Raw genomic sequence first — 13031 nt, forward strand, 5'->3', positions numbered from 1 at the left:
AGCAGAAGTATCTTCTTATTTACAGTTGTATTGCAATGTATTCTGTTTATTTATAAGGAATTTTATAAAAAAGCCCTTCTCCTTCTCCTTCTTCTTTTCTTTACTAATCTTTAAAAAATACTCTTAAAAAGTATTTTCATGGGGCTCGGGTTGTGGCTTAGCGGGAGAGTGCTTGCCTAGCACTTGTAAAGCCCTGGGTTCGATCCTCAGCATCACATAAAAATAAATTAAAAAAAAAAAAGGTATAAAAAATATATATTTTTTTAGCCAGGCACGGTGGCGCATACCTATAATCCCAATGGCTCAGGAGGCTGAGGCAGGAGGATCATAAGTTCAAAGCCAGCCTCAGCAAAAGCAAGGTGCTAAGCAACTCAGTAAAACCCTGTCTCTAAATTAAATAAAATACAAAATAGGGCCGGGGATGTGGCTCAGTGGTCAAGTGACCTTGAGTTCAATCCCTGGTACCAAAAAAAAATTTTTTCATAAAAATATTTTCAGTTGAATTTTTTTTTAAAACCCCAATTTTATTTATTTATTTTTATGTGGTGCTGAGAGTCGAACCCAGGACCTTGCACGTGTAAGGCGAGCAGTCTACCACGGAGCCACAATCCCAGCCGTTAAGTTGAATTTTATAGCAGCATTTTTATCCCAAAAGACTATATAATATGCTTGATCAACTTCTACAATTTTATATAAAACTTGGGTTGAACTCACATACTTCATTCACTTGAAATAAATTATAATTTATTTATGGCATTTAAATATACTTGAATAAATAAATATAGATTTTTCACTTTAATGCCCAGCAATATGGGAAGCTCAGTGTATGCCTGGCTTAATTCCTTCTTTCAGAGTGTAACAGAAACAAGTTAGAGCATCAAATAATGCACTTTAAATATTTCCTTTGTAATCAAACAGAAAAAGTGGACAAGCCATGTTTGCCTATTCAAAAATGATTCAAATTATTTTTCAGAATAATAAATAATAGCCCACAGACAACAAGGTATTTGAAGTGGTAAGTACATGGGAATTTGGAGAGCTGTGCACTTCAACCATGAGGTAACTCTTAGGTGACAGTATGAGGCTGTGTCCCCATGCTGGTGCTGCTTTGCTCTTACCGTAAGCGTGGCTGTGTTCTCATCATCTGACCACTACATGGATAAAAGGACAGAAAAACAAACAACATTAAGTTTAAATACTATAACAGGATCCCAAAGGCAGTGCTCCATCTAAACATGATACATAAACAGAAGACATCTTTCCCCAAACACAAGTATATGTAAAAATGGACATCAAAAGTAAGATTTTTGTGTAATTTCTCACTTTATCAAATGTAAGGGAAGACCTAAACATCAAAACCACTTTAGGGGCCATTTAAACTAAAATAGTCTACAGAACAGATTATTTTATTTTCTACCAACCTGTATTTCTTCTGCTTCATCATCACTGTCTGGCTGAGAGCGAGTTGGTGGATCTTCCCTAAAAAAACAGAAAGAAAAAATTATGCAAAGAAAACCTCTGCTACCAAGTAGCCATATTCTCAAGCATGTTAAGCTTATGTAAAACAAAACAATAGATAGCCTTTGAAGTAGAGAACAAACATAAGGAAAAGAGCACTTACTGAGACAAAAGCTAATAAAAACAATATGTAATTAATGAGAGTATACTACCAATAAGAGATGACAGAATAAAACCTTCCTACTTTTCTCTCAGAAATCACCAAAAATAAGGGAAATTTTAAGAACCCTATGTCTGATAATAAGAATCATCTAGGACTCTGCACCCCAATATATGAGAAAGTGCTGCCAAAGACAGGGAAGACACAGGAAAAAAACATGTGAAGAGCTGTCCACACTATTGACAGCTCTGAGAGCAAAACCAACATCCTTCCTATGTACCATGAAAACTGAGCATGTGGGCTGGTGTTAAGAGTTACTCTGGATCAAGACTGGACCACTGAAAAAGGTGAGAAATAGAAAGAAATACTCAGGCATATTACCTGTGAAGAATCCAGCAAGCAAAGCAGGGTGTTGGAAAATGCCATTCAGTAGCCAGTCCTCACTGTCTAGTTGGGAAACAAAGGCTGAAAGAACTCAGAGGGAATATTCACAACACTGCACTGTCACTCCTCAACACCCAACTGCAGACAACAAGCCTAGGAGAATTCACGTTATGGGGGGGAAATCAATAAGAAAAGCCCAGGATCTATGCAAAGGCTATATGAGAAAAAAGAAGCGGGAAGCTTTTGGTCAAAAATGTGCATTTACCTCTATGTTCCCTCTTAAAATGCTACTAAAATGAAAGGAAAGATCCAAGGACAAAGGTGACCAAAATAACAACTATAGAAGAAAAATGGCATGAAAAGTTTTGAACTCAGAAGACCACCAAAGGGATTGCCCAGGAGCAGCAGGTGAGAACTTATAGATACTGTGGAAGATGGGAAGGAAGCTCTGCGCTAAACACAAGGTGAATTTGGGGCAAAAGCCATCTAAGGAGGAATAGGACATACCTAAGCTTCCTTACCTTGAACACTCTAGCCACTAATCCTCTTCAGCCCTTTTGGTAAACATTTTTTCTCTGGAGAAAAATATAAACTAAAGAGTGAAAGGATTCAGACACATAATGGCCCAAATGATCACAGGAGTTATGTGAAAGTCATACTTCACAATGCCACCTCTAGTCCCCTTCCTCTCACCCTATTTCAGGAACAAAGAAGGATTAAAGAATTATTCTCTATAGAATTATTCCCTACAGGAAAGACCTACAGATACTACCATCTGGGAATCTCCCAACAATACTGGCTGGCTACTGGCACATTTGTGTCCCACCTAGGTACACAAAGTTTGCAAATGTTTGTGCAAGGGTGTGTCCTCTACTCTTATGTAAGAATATAGGCCTCAAAGAAATGGAAAACTGAAGATAAGCTCTAAGACAAAAAATGCTTTCAAAAAAGGAGAGGAAAAATGTATACACAGAAGAAAAAAGACAACAAAGGAACCGGATAAAAATATTTTTAAAAAGCATTATTAATCCCCAAACATAAAAGATATCACATCCAGGAAAGAAGAAAAGAAGGAGGAAGAAGAAAAAGAGGAGGAGGAGGAGGAAGAAAAGAAAGAGAGAGAGAGAGAGAGAGAGAGAAAGAGAGAGAGAGAGAGAGAGAGAGAGAGAGAGAGAGACTGAACTGAGGGCTGGGGTTGTGGCTCAGTGGTAGAGCGCTTGTGCGGCACTGGGTTCAATTCTCAACACCACATATAAATAATTTTTTTTTAAAAATGAAGATCCATTGACAACTAAAAATATACATTAAGAAAAGGCAGAACATATATAAAATGAAAACATGATAGCTAAAATTTTTAATTCAACAGATTGAAAGGAAAAGTCACAAAAACTATCCAGAAAGGAAAACAAAGTAGGCAAAAAGACAATAGAAAAGAATTAATAAAATTCAAAGGAATTAAACAAACAGACTTAGCACCTAAACAACAGCAGATCCAGACAGAAGACGGAGAAAATTATCAACGACAAAATATTTTTTAATGTCCCCAAAATGGAAAACATGTCTCTAGAATTAAAGAGTCTACTAGGTACATAGCACTATGAAGGAAAAGAAAAACAAATGTATAAAAATAGCCACAGTAGTTCTGTCCACCCCTTTTTATGTGCCCCTTTGCAGGGTGACTTTGCTCCTCTTCCCATCAACAAATAGCCTTTATTTTTCCATCCCTAGAGGATAGTGGGCTATACTTTCAAAATCAGAGTGTGATTTTCTGCCTAAAATCCCATATTAAGCAAAAACTCCTAAGCACCAAAATCAAGTATAAGAGTAGAATAAAATTTTCTTCAGACATGCAACAGCTCAAAAGCTGTTCCTTCTATGCATTCTAGAGCATGTACTTCAATAACATGAATAAAGATAAACAAAAATATGGCATCCAAAGAAAAATCCAGAAAATCCAACTCTCAAGAGAAATTCAAAGCTGACAACTGTATACCAGATCTGAGGAACTATCAGCTCAACCTGGACCAGGAAGATACAGTGAGATCTCCATGAAAAGAAAAACAGAACTGCCAGATTTGGAACTGTCCTTGAGGATTTAGAAAAACAGCTAATAGGCTGTTTTTGTTTATTAGAACATTTGCAAAATATCAGTGATAGACACGTAGAAAATGAAGCAAAATTTGAAAACATGATTATTAGTTTCAGGGGAAACAGTTATTTTTAAAAGAAAAGGTAATCATAACATATAATGTAGCTCAGTAGTCAACAGTTATGACTCTAAACACTGACTAGTCATGAGGGAGATGAAAAGGGTGGAAGAGAGCTAAATCTCCAAAGGTGATCACAGAGAATAAAGAAATAATGCTGAAGTTGGAGATTAGATTAAGGACTAATAGTGTAAGTACATTAAGATATATGAAGTGGCAAAGAATGAATCTGTTTATATTTGTTCAGGCTATACTATGTATCTTCCAAGTGGAAGCAGTCTTTAGAAAAGCACACTCTGGTTTATCAATTAATCTGTTGCAATTTTGGCTAATGTGTGTCAGTCCTCCCAAATTTTAATCAACTCTTTATAATCCTAAAGAGTTTAGTTTCCATATCTATAAGCTGAGAACCTGATTCTATAGTTGGTGGTAATAGTAACACACTGTCAATTGTGAATCCCTACCCAAGGAGCTAGCCTTTCTTTCTTAGACCTCTCATTAAATGCCATATCACGTTGTTCAATATGACATTAACATGGTTTACTAACCTTATATAACATAAAAGGTACCCAACAAACTTGAAAATGTGCTTCGTTACTCTAAAAATCACATTTTTTAAGTATAACAGAATATATTTTAAAATACAATTGTAATCAGTGTATCATAGTTCTATTTATTGCAATGCCACTGTAGAAGATACAACCTAAAATTTCTTCATAGTAGAATGTGGCAACATTTTCAAATTGCAAGTTTATTAGGCTTGGCTTTCTAAGGTAACCCTCAAATACTGAGGTGTGAACTGGTAAAAATATGATGCTTGTATTTAGGATTCTGTATTTTCTCTATTATATCTTACACAGAACTAGTTTGTAAGAACACTGGCTCTGGGTCACAAAGATAGTTTAAAATTTAGTTACTTTACCTTTTGTCAAAAGCTCTCTCCCAGTTCCAGCCACACAACCCTCTCCTAGTCAAGAGCCTATATTCATGTTGTTCCTTCTGCCAGAAAAAGTCTTTCTTCCCACCTTCAACTGACTGACTTCCTTCTCCCAATCTCCACATTTCAGAGACTCAAAAGTTACTTCTTTAAGACACTCCTTGACCCTCCCCACAATACTCAGCCTGCCCACCAACTTAATGTCAGGACCTGTCCCATCTCCTTCATAGCATTTATCCCAATTTTCACACATATATTTACTTGTATGCTTGTTTAATACTTGTACCCAGTAAGATTAATGATGACAAGGGCAGTGAATATTTCTTAAGAACATAAAATATACTGGGCACTGGGCTGAACATTTTATACGTTACTGTTTTTTATCCTTATAACACCCCAATGTACTAAGTTCTGCACTATCATTTACCCCATTTACAGACAAGAACCTGAGATACAGTGAACTACAAAACAACAGAGATGATCCAACCCTAGGCAACTGGACTTAAGAGTTGGCACTTATGCCATTTTGACTTCCACAAAATATAAAGCTGAACTGTCAACTCCAAAAGGACAGGTTCTGTATGTGATCTGTGCATTAGTGTACAGCATGGCACAGCCCTGTGTACTGGGAGCACTGTTAATGGTATTTAACATCCTGCTTTCCTACACCAGCAGCCCATGCAAACATCTGGCCAATGAAAGTCAATACAGGAGCTCTTTGGTAGTTTACAGTACTAAAACTTATAAAGTATCTTCTAATATTAGGAGTCATATTATTTATACTGCAGTCTCATTTATATAACTTTATTAAATATGCAATATTTGGGAATAATAAAATGTCTGTGAATATCCCAAAATTGAGACTTGTCCATTTTTTTCTACCATTTTCTTTTCTTCTAATTATTCCAAGTTAATGATATTAACAATTTTCAGGTTACTAAAGGGCTAAAAATGTACCCAAAAAAGTCCAGAACTATAATCCAGAAAAATACACTAGAAATCCACCAAGCAAATGTATGGGGTCAAGTTAGTTGTTACTGAAAATAAACATAACTCTAAAAATATGTCTAAGGTTCATTCATTCAACAAATGTTTATCAAGCACATCCTATGTACTAGGGACTGTTCCCAGAGCTGGGTGAACAACTGCTCAAGTCCCTGGTCTCATCAAACTTCATTCAAAGAGAACAACTAAGGGAATTATGTAAGGTTAAAAGTAAGTATCATCAGAAAATAAAGGCAGTTTCAGGGGATACGGAGTGACATACCAGCAAGGGTTACTATTAGGCCATTTTAGAAAGGATAAGGAGAGTGGGACACATACATGACATGACTTCTAAGTACAGGTTTAAATGAAAACACAAGAACTTCACTAAACTCTATGATTCTCAAACTTTCTCAAGTCTGTACTAAAAAGACTGAAATATAATCATTTTCCTCTACCTAGTAATAAAGGAACTACCTGAATAGATTCTAGAAGGTCGGGGAGGGGCCATGATGGATCAACTGTGGGGAATAAAATGTTAAGGATGTTAAGGATAAATCCTCGGAAAGCTTTCTGCTTGTAAGGAACAATAAATTTTTTAAAAAAATATTTATTTTTTAGTTGTAGTTGGACACAATACCTTTATTTTTATTTATTTATTTTATGTGGTGCTGAGGATCGAACCCAGGGTCTCGCACGTGTGAGGCAAGTGCTCTACCGCTGAGCCACAACCCCAGCCTGAACAATGAATCTTAAAAACTAAAGGATCTTAAAAGGGTAATTACGTGCCCTATTACCTAGCCTGCTACATTCAGAAGGAAAAGGTACCATCTTATCCCTTCTCTACAGCAAGTGAAAGGAACTGCACAATTTCATAACTAGTTATTATTAGTAAGGGAAGTACTCAATTTTCAAGATATCAGCTGAACATTGAAAGGAATATGGGACAAAAATCAGCACATAATTTTAGCTAGGAAAAAAAAAAAGGAGCTAAAATGAGAGAATAGTGCCAAGCTAATTTATTCATTTTATACATAAATGTTGAAATTTAATCACATTATTTCTTTATAATAAAGTTTAAAGAATTCTTTCTCATATACTTACCTTCCTGAAACCACCAGAGTTCCATCATCAAGTAAATAATCCTTTACATTCTGAGGAAGTGGAAGGATGACACTGGGGGAAGAAAAAAAAGTACGCCAAAAAAGGCATCATTTTAATGACCCAGGTCATTTTTTTTTCCTTTTTTTTTTTGGGGGGGGGGGGTAGGCAAGCACTCTACCACTGAGTTACATCCCAGCCCATTTTTTAAAATTTAATTTCAAGACAGGGTTTTGTTGAGTTGCCCAGGCTGGCCTTGAACTTCCTTTTTTTTTTTTTTAATTGGTGCATCATAATTATACATAACAGAGGAATTCATTGTTGGCCTCAATCTTTCAACCCTTTGTCTCCCAAGCAGCTGAAATTATAGGCATGCATCACTGCATCCCACCACACTTGCTTAATTTTTGAATTATCTGTTCCCTTTATATTAATATAGAGTAGAATATGTTAATGGTGTACATTTGATGGCAGCAAACCAGGATTAGTATAATATGAACAAACATGACATTTCATATAATTACCACAACCATGTTTGTGGCAGAAAAACAAAAACAAATCCAAAGAAACAAATGGAAGTCACAATATGAAAGTAACAAGCTCAAAAGAATTCTCAGTGAGCACAAGGATTCTGTCTTTAAGAAATCTAAGACCAGCAGGTATTTGAACCAACACAAAAAATGCAGGGAGAAAAAAAAAAGAACAGAACATTAACAACATTAACTAAACACCTCTAAGACACACAGCAGCAGCAGACTCAAGATCTGGAATCCACTGTTTGATGGGAAATTAACACATTAAGGGCTAAGAATTCATGATCTGTTTGGATTTGTTTTGGTGGCATTCTATTCAGCTGATCACCAGAGATATAAAGTTGCTTACTGAGTACATGTTAGCTTAATTTGTTTCAGTTAATCATAATTAAAGATGGCAAAGTCACATTTGAAGTCATTTAACAACTTATGGGATAATTTGTTTTTTACACTTAAGTAAAAAATCATCAAAAATTTCTTCCAGATTCCTAAAATGCTATTACTGCATTTTGATTTTGAGATGTATATTTTCTAAGAATTGAAAAAGATTATAGCCTGCTTTAAAAGAGTCAGCAGAACATCAGTGACTTATAATATGCCTCATTTATTTACTGAACAAGTTTTTGACACATTACAAATGGTTTATGTACAAAGAAAAGATTATTTAAGTGCTAATTTGATTTTAAAAATCAATATTTTATTCAGCAAAGTTACAATTTCAAATTCAAAAGCCTAGTTTGTCCTCAGACTTCTTAAGTTCAACTAACAAATCTTATTATTCTGTTTGTAAATCTACTAAATTTTAACCAATTCCAATGAACCTTTGTGATTTAAAGTCTCTTTAAGGATTCAAATCCCAGCAGGAGGATTACAAGTTCAAAGTCATCCTCTGAAATTTAGCAAGGCCCTAATAAATTTAGCAAGACCTTGTCTCAAAATAAAAATAAAAAAGTTGGGGATGTGGCTCAGTGGTTAAGTGCCCCTGGGTTTAATCCATAGTATATCTACTACTACTATATCATCATCATCATCATCATCATCATCAATAAAATAATTTAAACTACATTTAATTTAAAAATCTACTTAAATGTCTACTTGAACATTTGTTGTCTGATTACAAATAAACCTTGCCAAATATTTAATCTTATAAAGCTGTGCAACAAAAACTATAAAAATATGGTGAATCTCAAATGTTCTCACAAACATTCTAATACTATTCAAAACTTGAAATTTTTCCTTAAATATGTTAACTTATCAATTCTAAAGCAATTACATAATTTCAATTATAACCACAAGGCTAATCTCTTATGAACATACTAGTTACCCTCAAAATGGCAAAGCCCTAAAGATACTAAAGAAATTTAATAGGAAAAAATAAATAAAACCATTAAATGTAAATTATTTCATCACCTTCATACTTAATTCTTATTCTTCCTGGGGCTAAAGATATTCACTAAAGAATTAATATCATCCCAAGAGAATAAGAGATGACCTTTCCAGAGAATTTGAAGTTTACCCTCCCGGGCTTTAAAGACTGAAAGAAGTTGGCAGGATGTGAATTCTTAGACATCCAGAGTGATTTTTCTCATTGTGAGAAAACTTGATTCCAGAGTCCACATCCTTGTTTAACAAGTTATACTAACTTTCAAGTTTGAAGTACATCAGTACTGTTCCTCTAGGTTTCATCTTACCTTGATTGGATTCAAAACATTTGTATTCTATTTGATTCAATTCTGAATTCTTTGCATACTCTTCCTATTCATCAGGTCTACAACTCTTATTCATATGAACTAATATGGAGTTGGAGTCTGCATAGTTGTCAAGAATTACCTAGTTCCACAGCCACACTATGAAGTTCATCCTAAATGACATTACCTTGCATCTATGTTATGTAAATCAACAGATTCCTTTAAGAACTCAAAGCCTCTGACATGAAAAAGACAGAAAAGCCAGGTGGGGATCACAGTTAAATGTAAGTGCTGAACTGAATGCAGATGCTTCACATGCTATCAAATACAGAAGGAAAAGGAAATGTGCCTGAAAGCCTCAGCCATAAACAAATCATTGCCAAGGAAGATTTTACTCAGAGCCCATGTGACCTTCAAAGGAAGCTGCTATGCAGGTGAGTATCCAGTGAGCCCTGATGGAAATCAAATAATTAAATGACAGGCAAGTTACTTCTAATGGAATTTAAGAGGTAGAAAAGGCTCTTTATAAGATTAATATAATCTTTATGTTTTAGGGGGAAAAAATACACTTAGAAAGGAAAAGCAGCTGGAGGACCAAAATTCACCTAGCTAATTATTGTCAAGTCTGAGTCAAAGTCCTAGAACTTTCCAAAAAAACAAACCTGCATAATCATCTCTGTATCATAAATTAATAAACAAAAAATAAAATGCTGAGTCAATAACCAGAGTAAGGTCTTTCAGCATTAACGCTGGCAATGGCCACCACACACCTCCACTGGATTGGCTTGGATTGTGTAGGGGTACCCTGCAATCGGTGCAGTTCCAATGATACCACTAGAACTAAATAAACTGAAGAAATGGGTTTAAAGACAGAGTAAATGGTTATAGGCAACATGCCTTAGTTGTGGACTGTTAGGTAATATCAGACAATCCCATTTGTTGGTTTATTTCTCTTACATTCTTGGCATCATATAAATGGTACACGTTTTAAGTGAACTAAAATTATTTTGCTTCAACGAGGCGTTTATTAAATAAAAAATGCAATAAGCAACACTTTTGTATGTTTACTATGTACCAGAAAGAGTAACAAGTATTGTAAATATTTTCTCATTTAATGCCCATGACAATCCTATTATTTTCTCAATTTTCCAAAGGAAGTTTAGGGAGATAAATAATTAGCTAAAGATGCTGATGAAACCAAAATTCAAAGCAGACAGATGGCTCTAACTTCCGAGTCCATTTCTTAATCATATGCTTTTACATCTTAAGACAAAGAGAAACTATGCTAGAGTCTATACAAGACAGGTGTAGAGAAAAAAAAAATGTTAGTTTGTCAAGGGCTCAGTGGTAGAGTGCTTGCTTAGACATGCAAGGCCCTAGACTCTATCTCCAACACTGCAAAAAAAAAAAGAGAGAGAGAGAGAGAGAGAAGAACATTCAATGCAAAATATCTGACAAGTTCATGAATGTACCTTCTATTGTGCCAACACAAAAGAAATAGCCTAACATCATCTCAGACCCAAAGCCCAACTTTGAATTATGCAAATTAATGAAGGACTGGAATATCAGGAAGATAATAGGATGTAATATCTGCTACTGCTGCTGCTGGGGGGTTTCCTCCTTGTTTTGGTGTGATTTCAGCTGTCATGAAATGCAAGGATTATCTTCCTTTTGCTACTCTCAATTCCACTGCACCACGAATAACTAGGAGCAGATTAAAAATATATATATTATTATAGTTGGACACAATACCTTTGTTTTATTTATTTATTTTTATGTGGTGCTGAGGATCGAACCCAGGGCATCACACACACTAGGCAAGCGCTCTACAACTGAACCACAACCTGAGCCCCTAGAAGCAGAATTTTATGTCTAAATAACAAAATGGAAAAGAGCAGCTGGGGCTGTAGTTCTGTGATAGAGTGCTTGCCTAGTGTGCATGAAGCCCTGCATCCAATCCAGAGCACCATTTTGAAAACATGAGTCATCCACAGCTTCTGCATTGGTGGCATAAATTTGTGTATGTACTCAAGCAATAAAATCATTTTTTAAAAAAAAAAAGATGAAAAAGAACCGTTTATGAATAATCTCTATGTTCCCTTCCAACATCTCAGGAGTCCAAAACAGATAAGAATGAAAAAAAGCGATGGTTAATGTCATTTATTTAGTGACAATCTAGGCCTAAAGGAGAAGTGAGCAGTGAGGCACATTTCTGTAATCTAAGCAACTCAGGAGGCTGAGGCAGGAGGACTGCAAGATCAAGGCCAGCCTCAGCAACTTCGCCAGGCACTAGGCAACTAAGAGAGACCCTGTTTCAAAATTTAAAAAAATAAGGGCTAGGAATGTAGTTCAGTAGGAAAGTCCCCCTCGATTCAATCTCCAGTACCAAAATAGAATCAAAAAAAAAAAAAAAAAAGAAGAAGTAGAAGTAGAAGTAGAAGTAGAAGTAGAAGTAGTAGTAGTAGTAGTAGTAGTGGTGAGCAAAATACAGAAAATCCCATCCACGGGAACCCAGGCCTTGGATCTATTCCTGTGAGTGAGTGAGAGCCTACCCTGTCATGTTCAGACGTTATGATTGCTTTTGAACGGCTGGGGACAGGCTCCTGGCTGCCTTGCCTACATTACCATGAATTACGGGACAAAGGATGAAACAGCTAATCTTCTGCCTATTCTGCAAACTGGGGTCAAGAGAATTATGAAACAAATACGGCTCCACTTTTTTTCTGCATAGACTGCTTCTTCTCACCGCACACACAACTCTTTCCATATACACTATCATACTGGAGCGTCACAACAGACTTGGAGGTAGGGTCTGTATAAATTGCTCTCACTCTACGGTGGCGGAAAGCCTGGCGCCTCTGGCAATTCTTCAAGTAGTACTAGTAAACTCCGAGGCCTACCCTAGGTGAAACGTTCCTCACCGAACCAGGACCCACCCTCCGACCTCCCCCAGCACACTCCTAGTCTTGCAAAGGGGACGCCCGGCAAATGCTGACCTTCATCAAACTCCCTCCAAATACCACTAAGAAATCGACCTCGTCGTTCCTATCCGGTCGTTACAAGGCCTGCACTCCTTTGGACGGAGACGGGATTCGCCCGAAAGCCGGAGTTCGCTTTTGTCAGTAGCCCGGGCTAACGTCTCCCATCTTACCTCTTGATGGTAAGGCTTCGGAAAAGCGGGTACCACGCGGAGAACTGACAGTGCAGCACCTGCTCCTTCTTCATCCTCCAGCTACCTCCGTCCCTACTTTTCCCTCACCTGCCAGCACTCTCCCGGAACCCTAGGTTGCACTTCCGGAAGTGCCCGCCAAGGTATTTCGGTTCGAAGACGCTTCCGGTCGGTAAGGCTGGCAGGCAATAGGAGAAAAGGAGGCGGAGGTCAATCGTAGGGGTACTCTTAATACGCGCACACACAAAAAGCATTTGAGTCCGGGAAGAGGAATTGTAGAAGTGTAAAAAAGGAACTTGAGTTTATGTCTCGGCTTTCATCCTAGACGGACTGCGACCCGGAAGGTAATCATTCTAAGGCTAAGTCAGCGGCGGGATTTCTACGGATGCCTCGAGGAGGACGCGTGCACA

The 13031-nt window shown here is 36.8% G+C and overlaps 1 protein-coding gene across 2 annotated transcripts in view; it reads right to left on the reverse strand.

Moving 5' to 3' along the window:
• Cdc123 (cell division cycle 123) overlaps nt 1-12888 on the reverse strand; it is a 51122-nt gene extending 38234 nt beyond the window's left edge. Inside the window, exons 1-4 of one of the 2 annotated variants that reach the window (XM_026408555.2) lie at nt 12604-12885; nt 7235-7306; nt 1422-1479; nt 1119-1151 (exon numbers count right to left, since the gene is read on the reverse strand). In XM_026408555.2, the coding sequence (XP_026264340.1) occupies nt 1119-1151; nt 1422-1479; nt 7235-7306; nt 12604-12677 (237 nt within the window). In that variant the 5' untranslated portion in view covers nt 12678-12885. Of the gene's footprint in view, nt 1-1118; nt 1152-1421; nt 1480-7234; nt 7307-12603 lie in introns of both variants that reach the window. The other variant, XM_026408556.2, reaches the window with a different exon arrangement.
• Between the last annotated feature and the right edge of the window lie 143 nt (nt 12889-13031).

Source organism: Urocitellus parryii, chromosome 9 (assembly GCF_045843805.1).
Source record: "Urocitellus parryii isolate mUroPar1 chromosome 9, mUroPar1.hap1, whole genome shotgun sequence".
Lineage (NCBI taxonomy): Eukaryota > Metazoa > Chordata > Mammalia > Rodentia > Sciuridae > Urocitellus > Urocitellus parryii.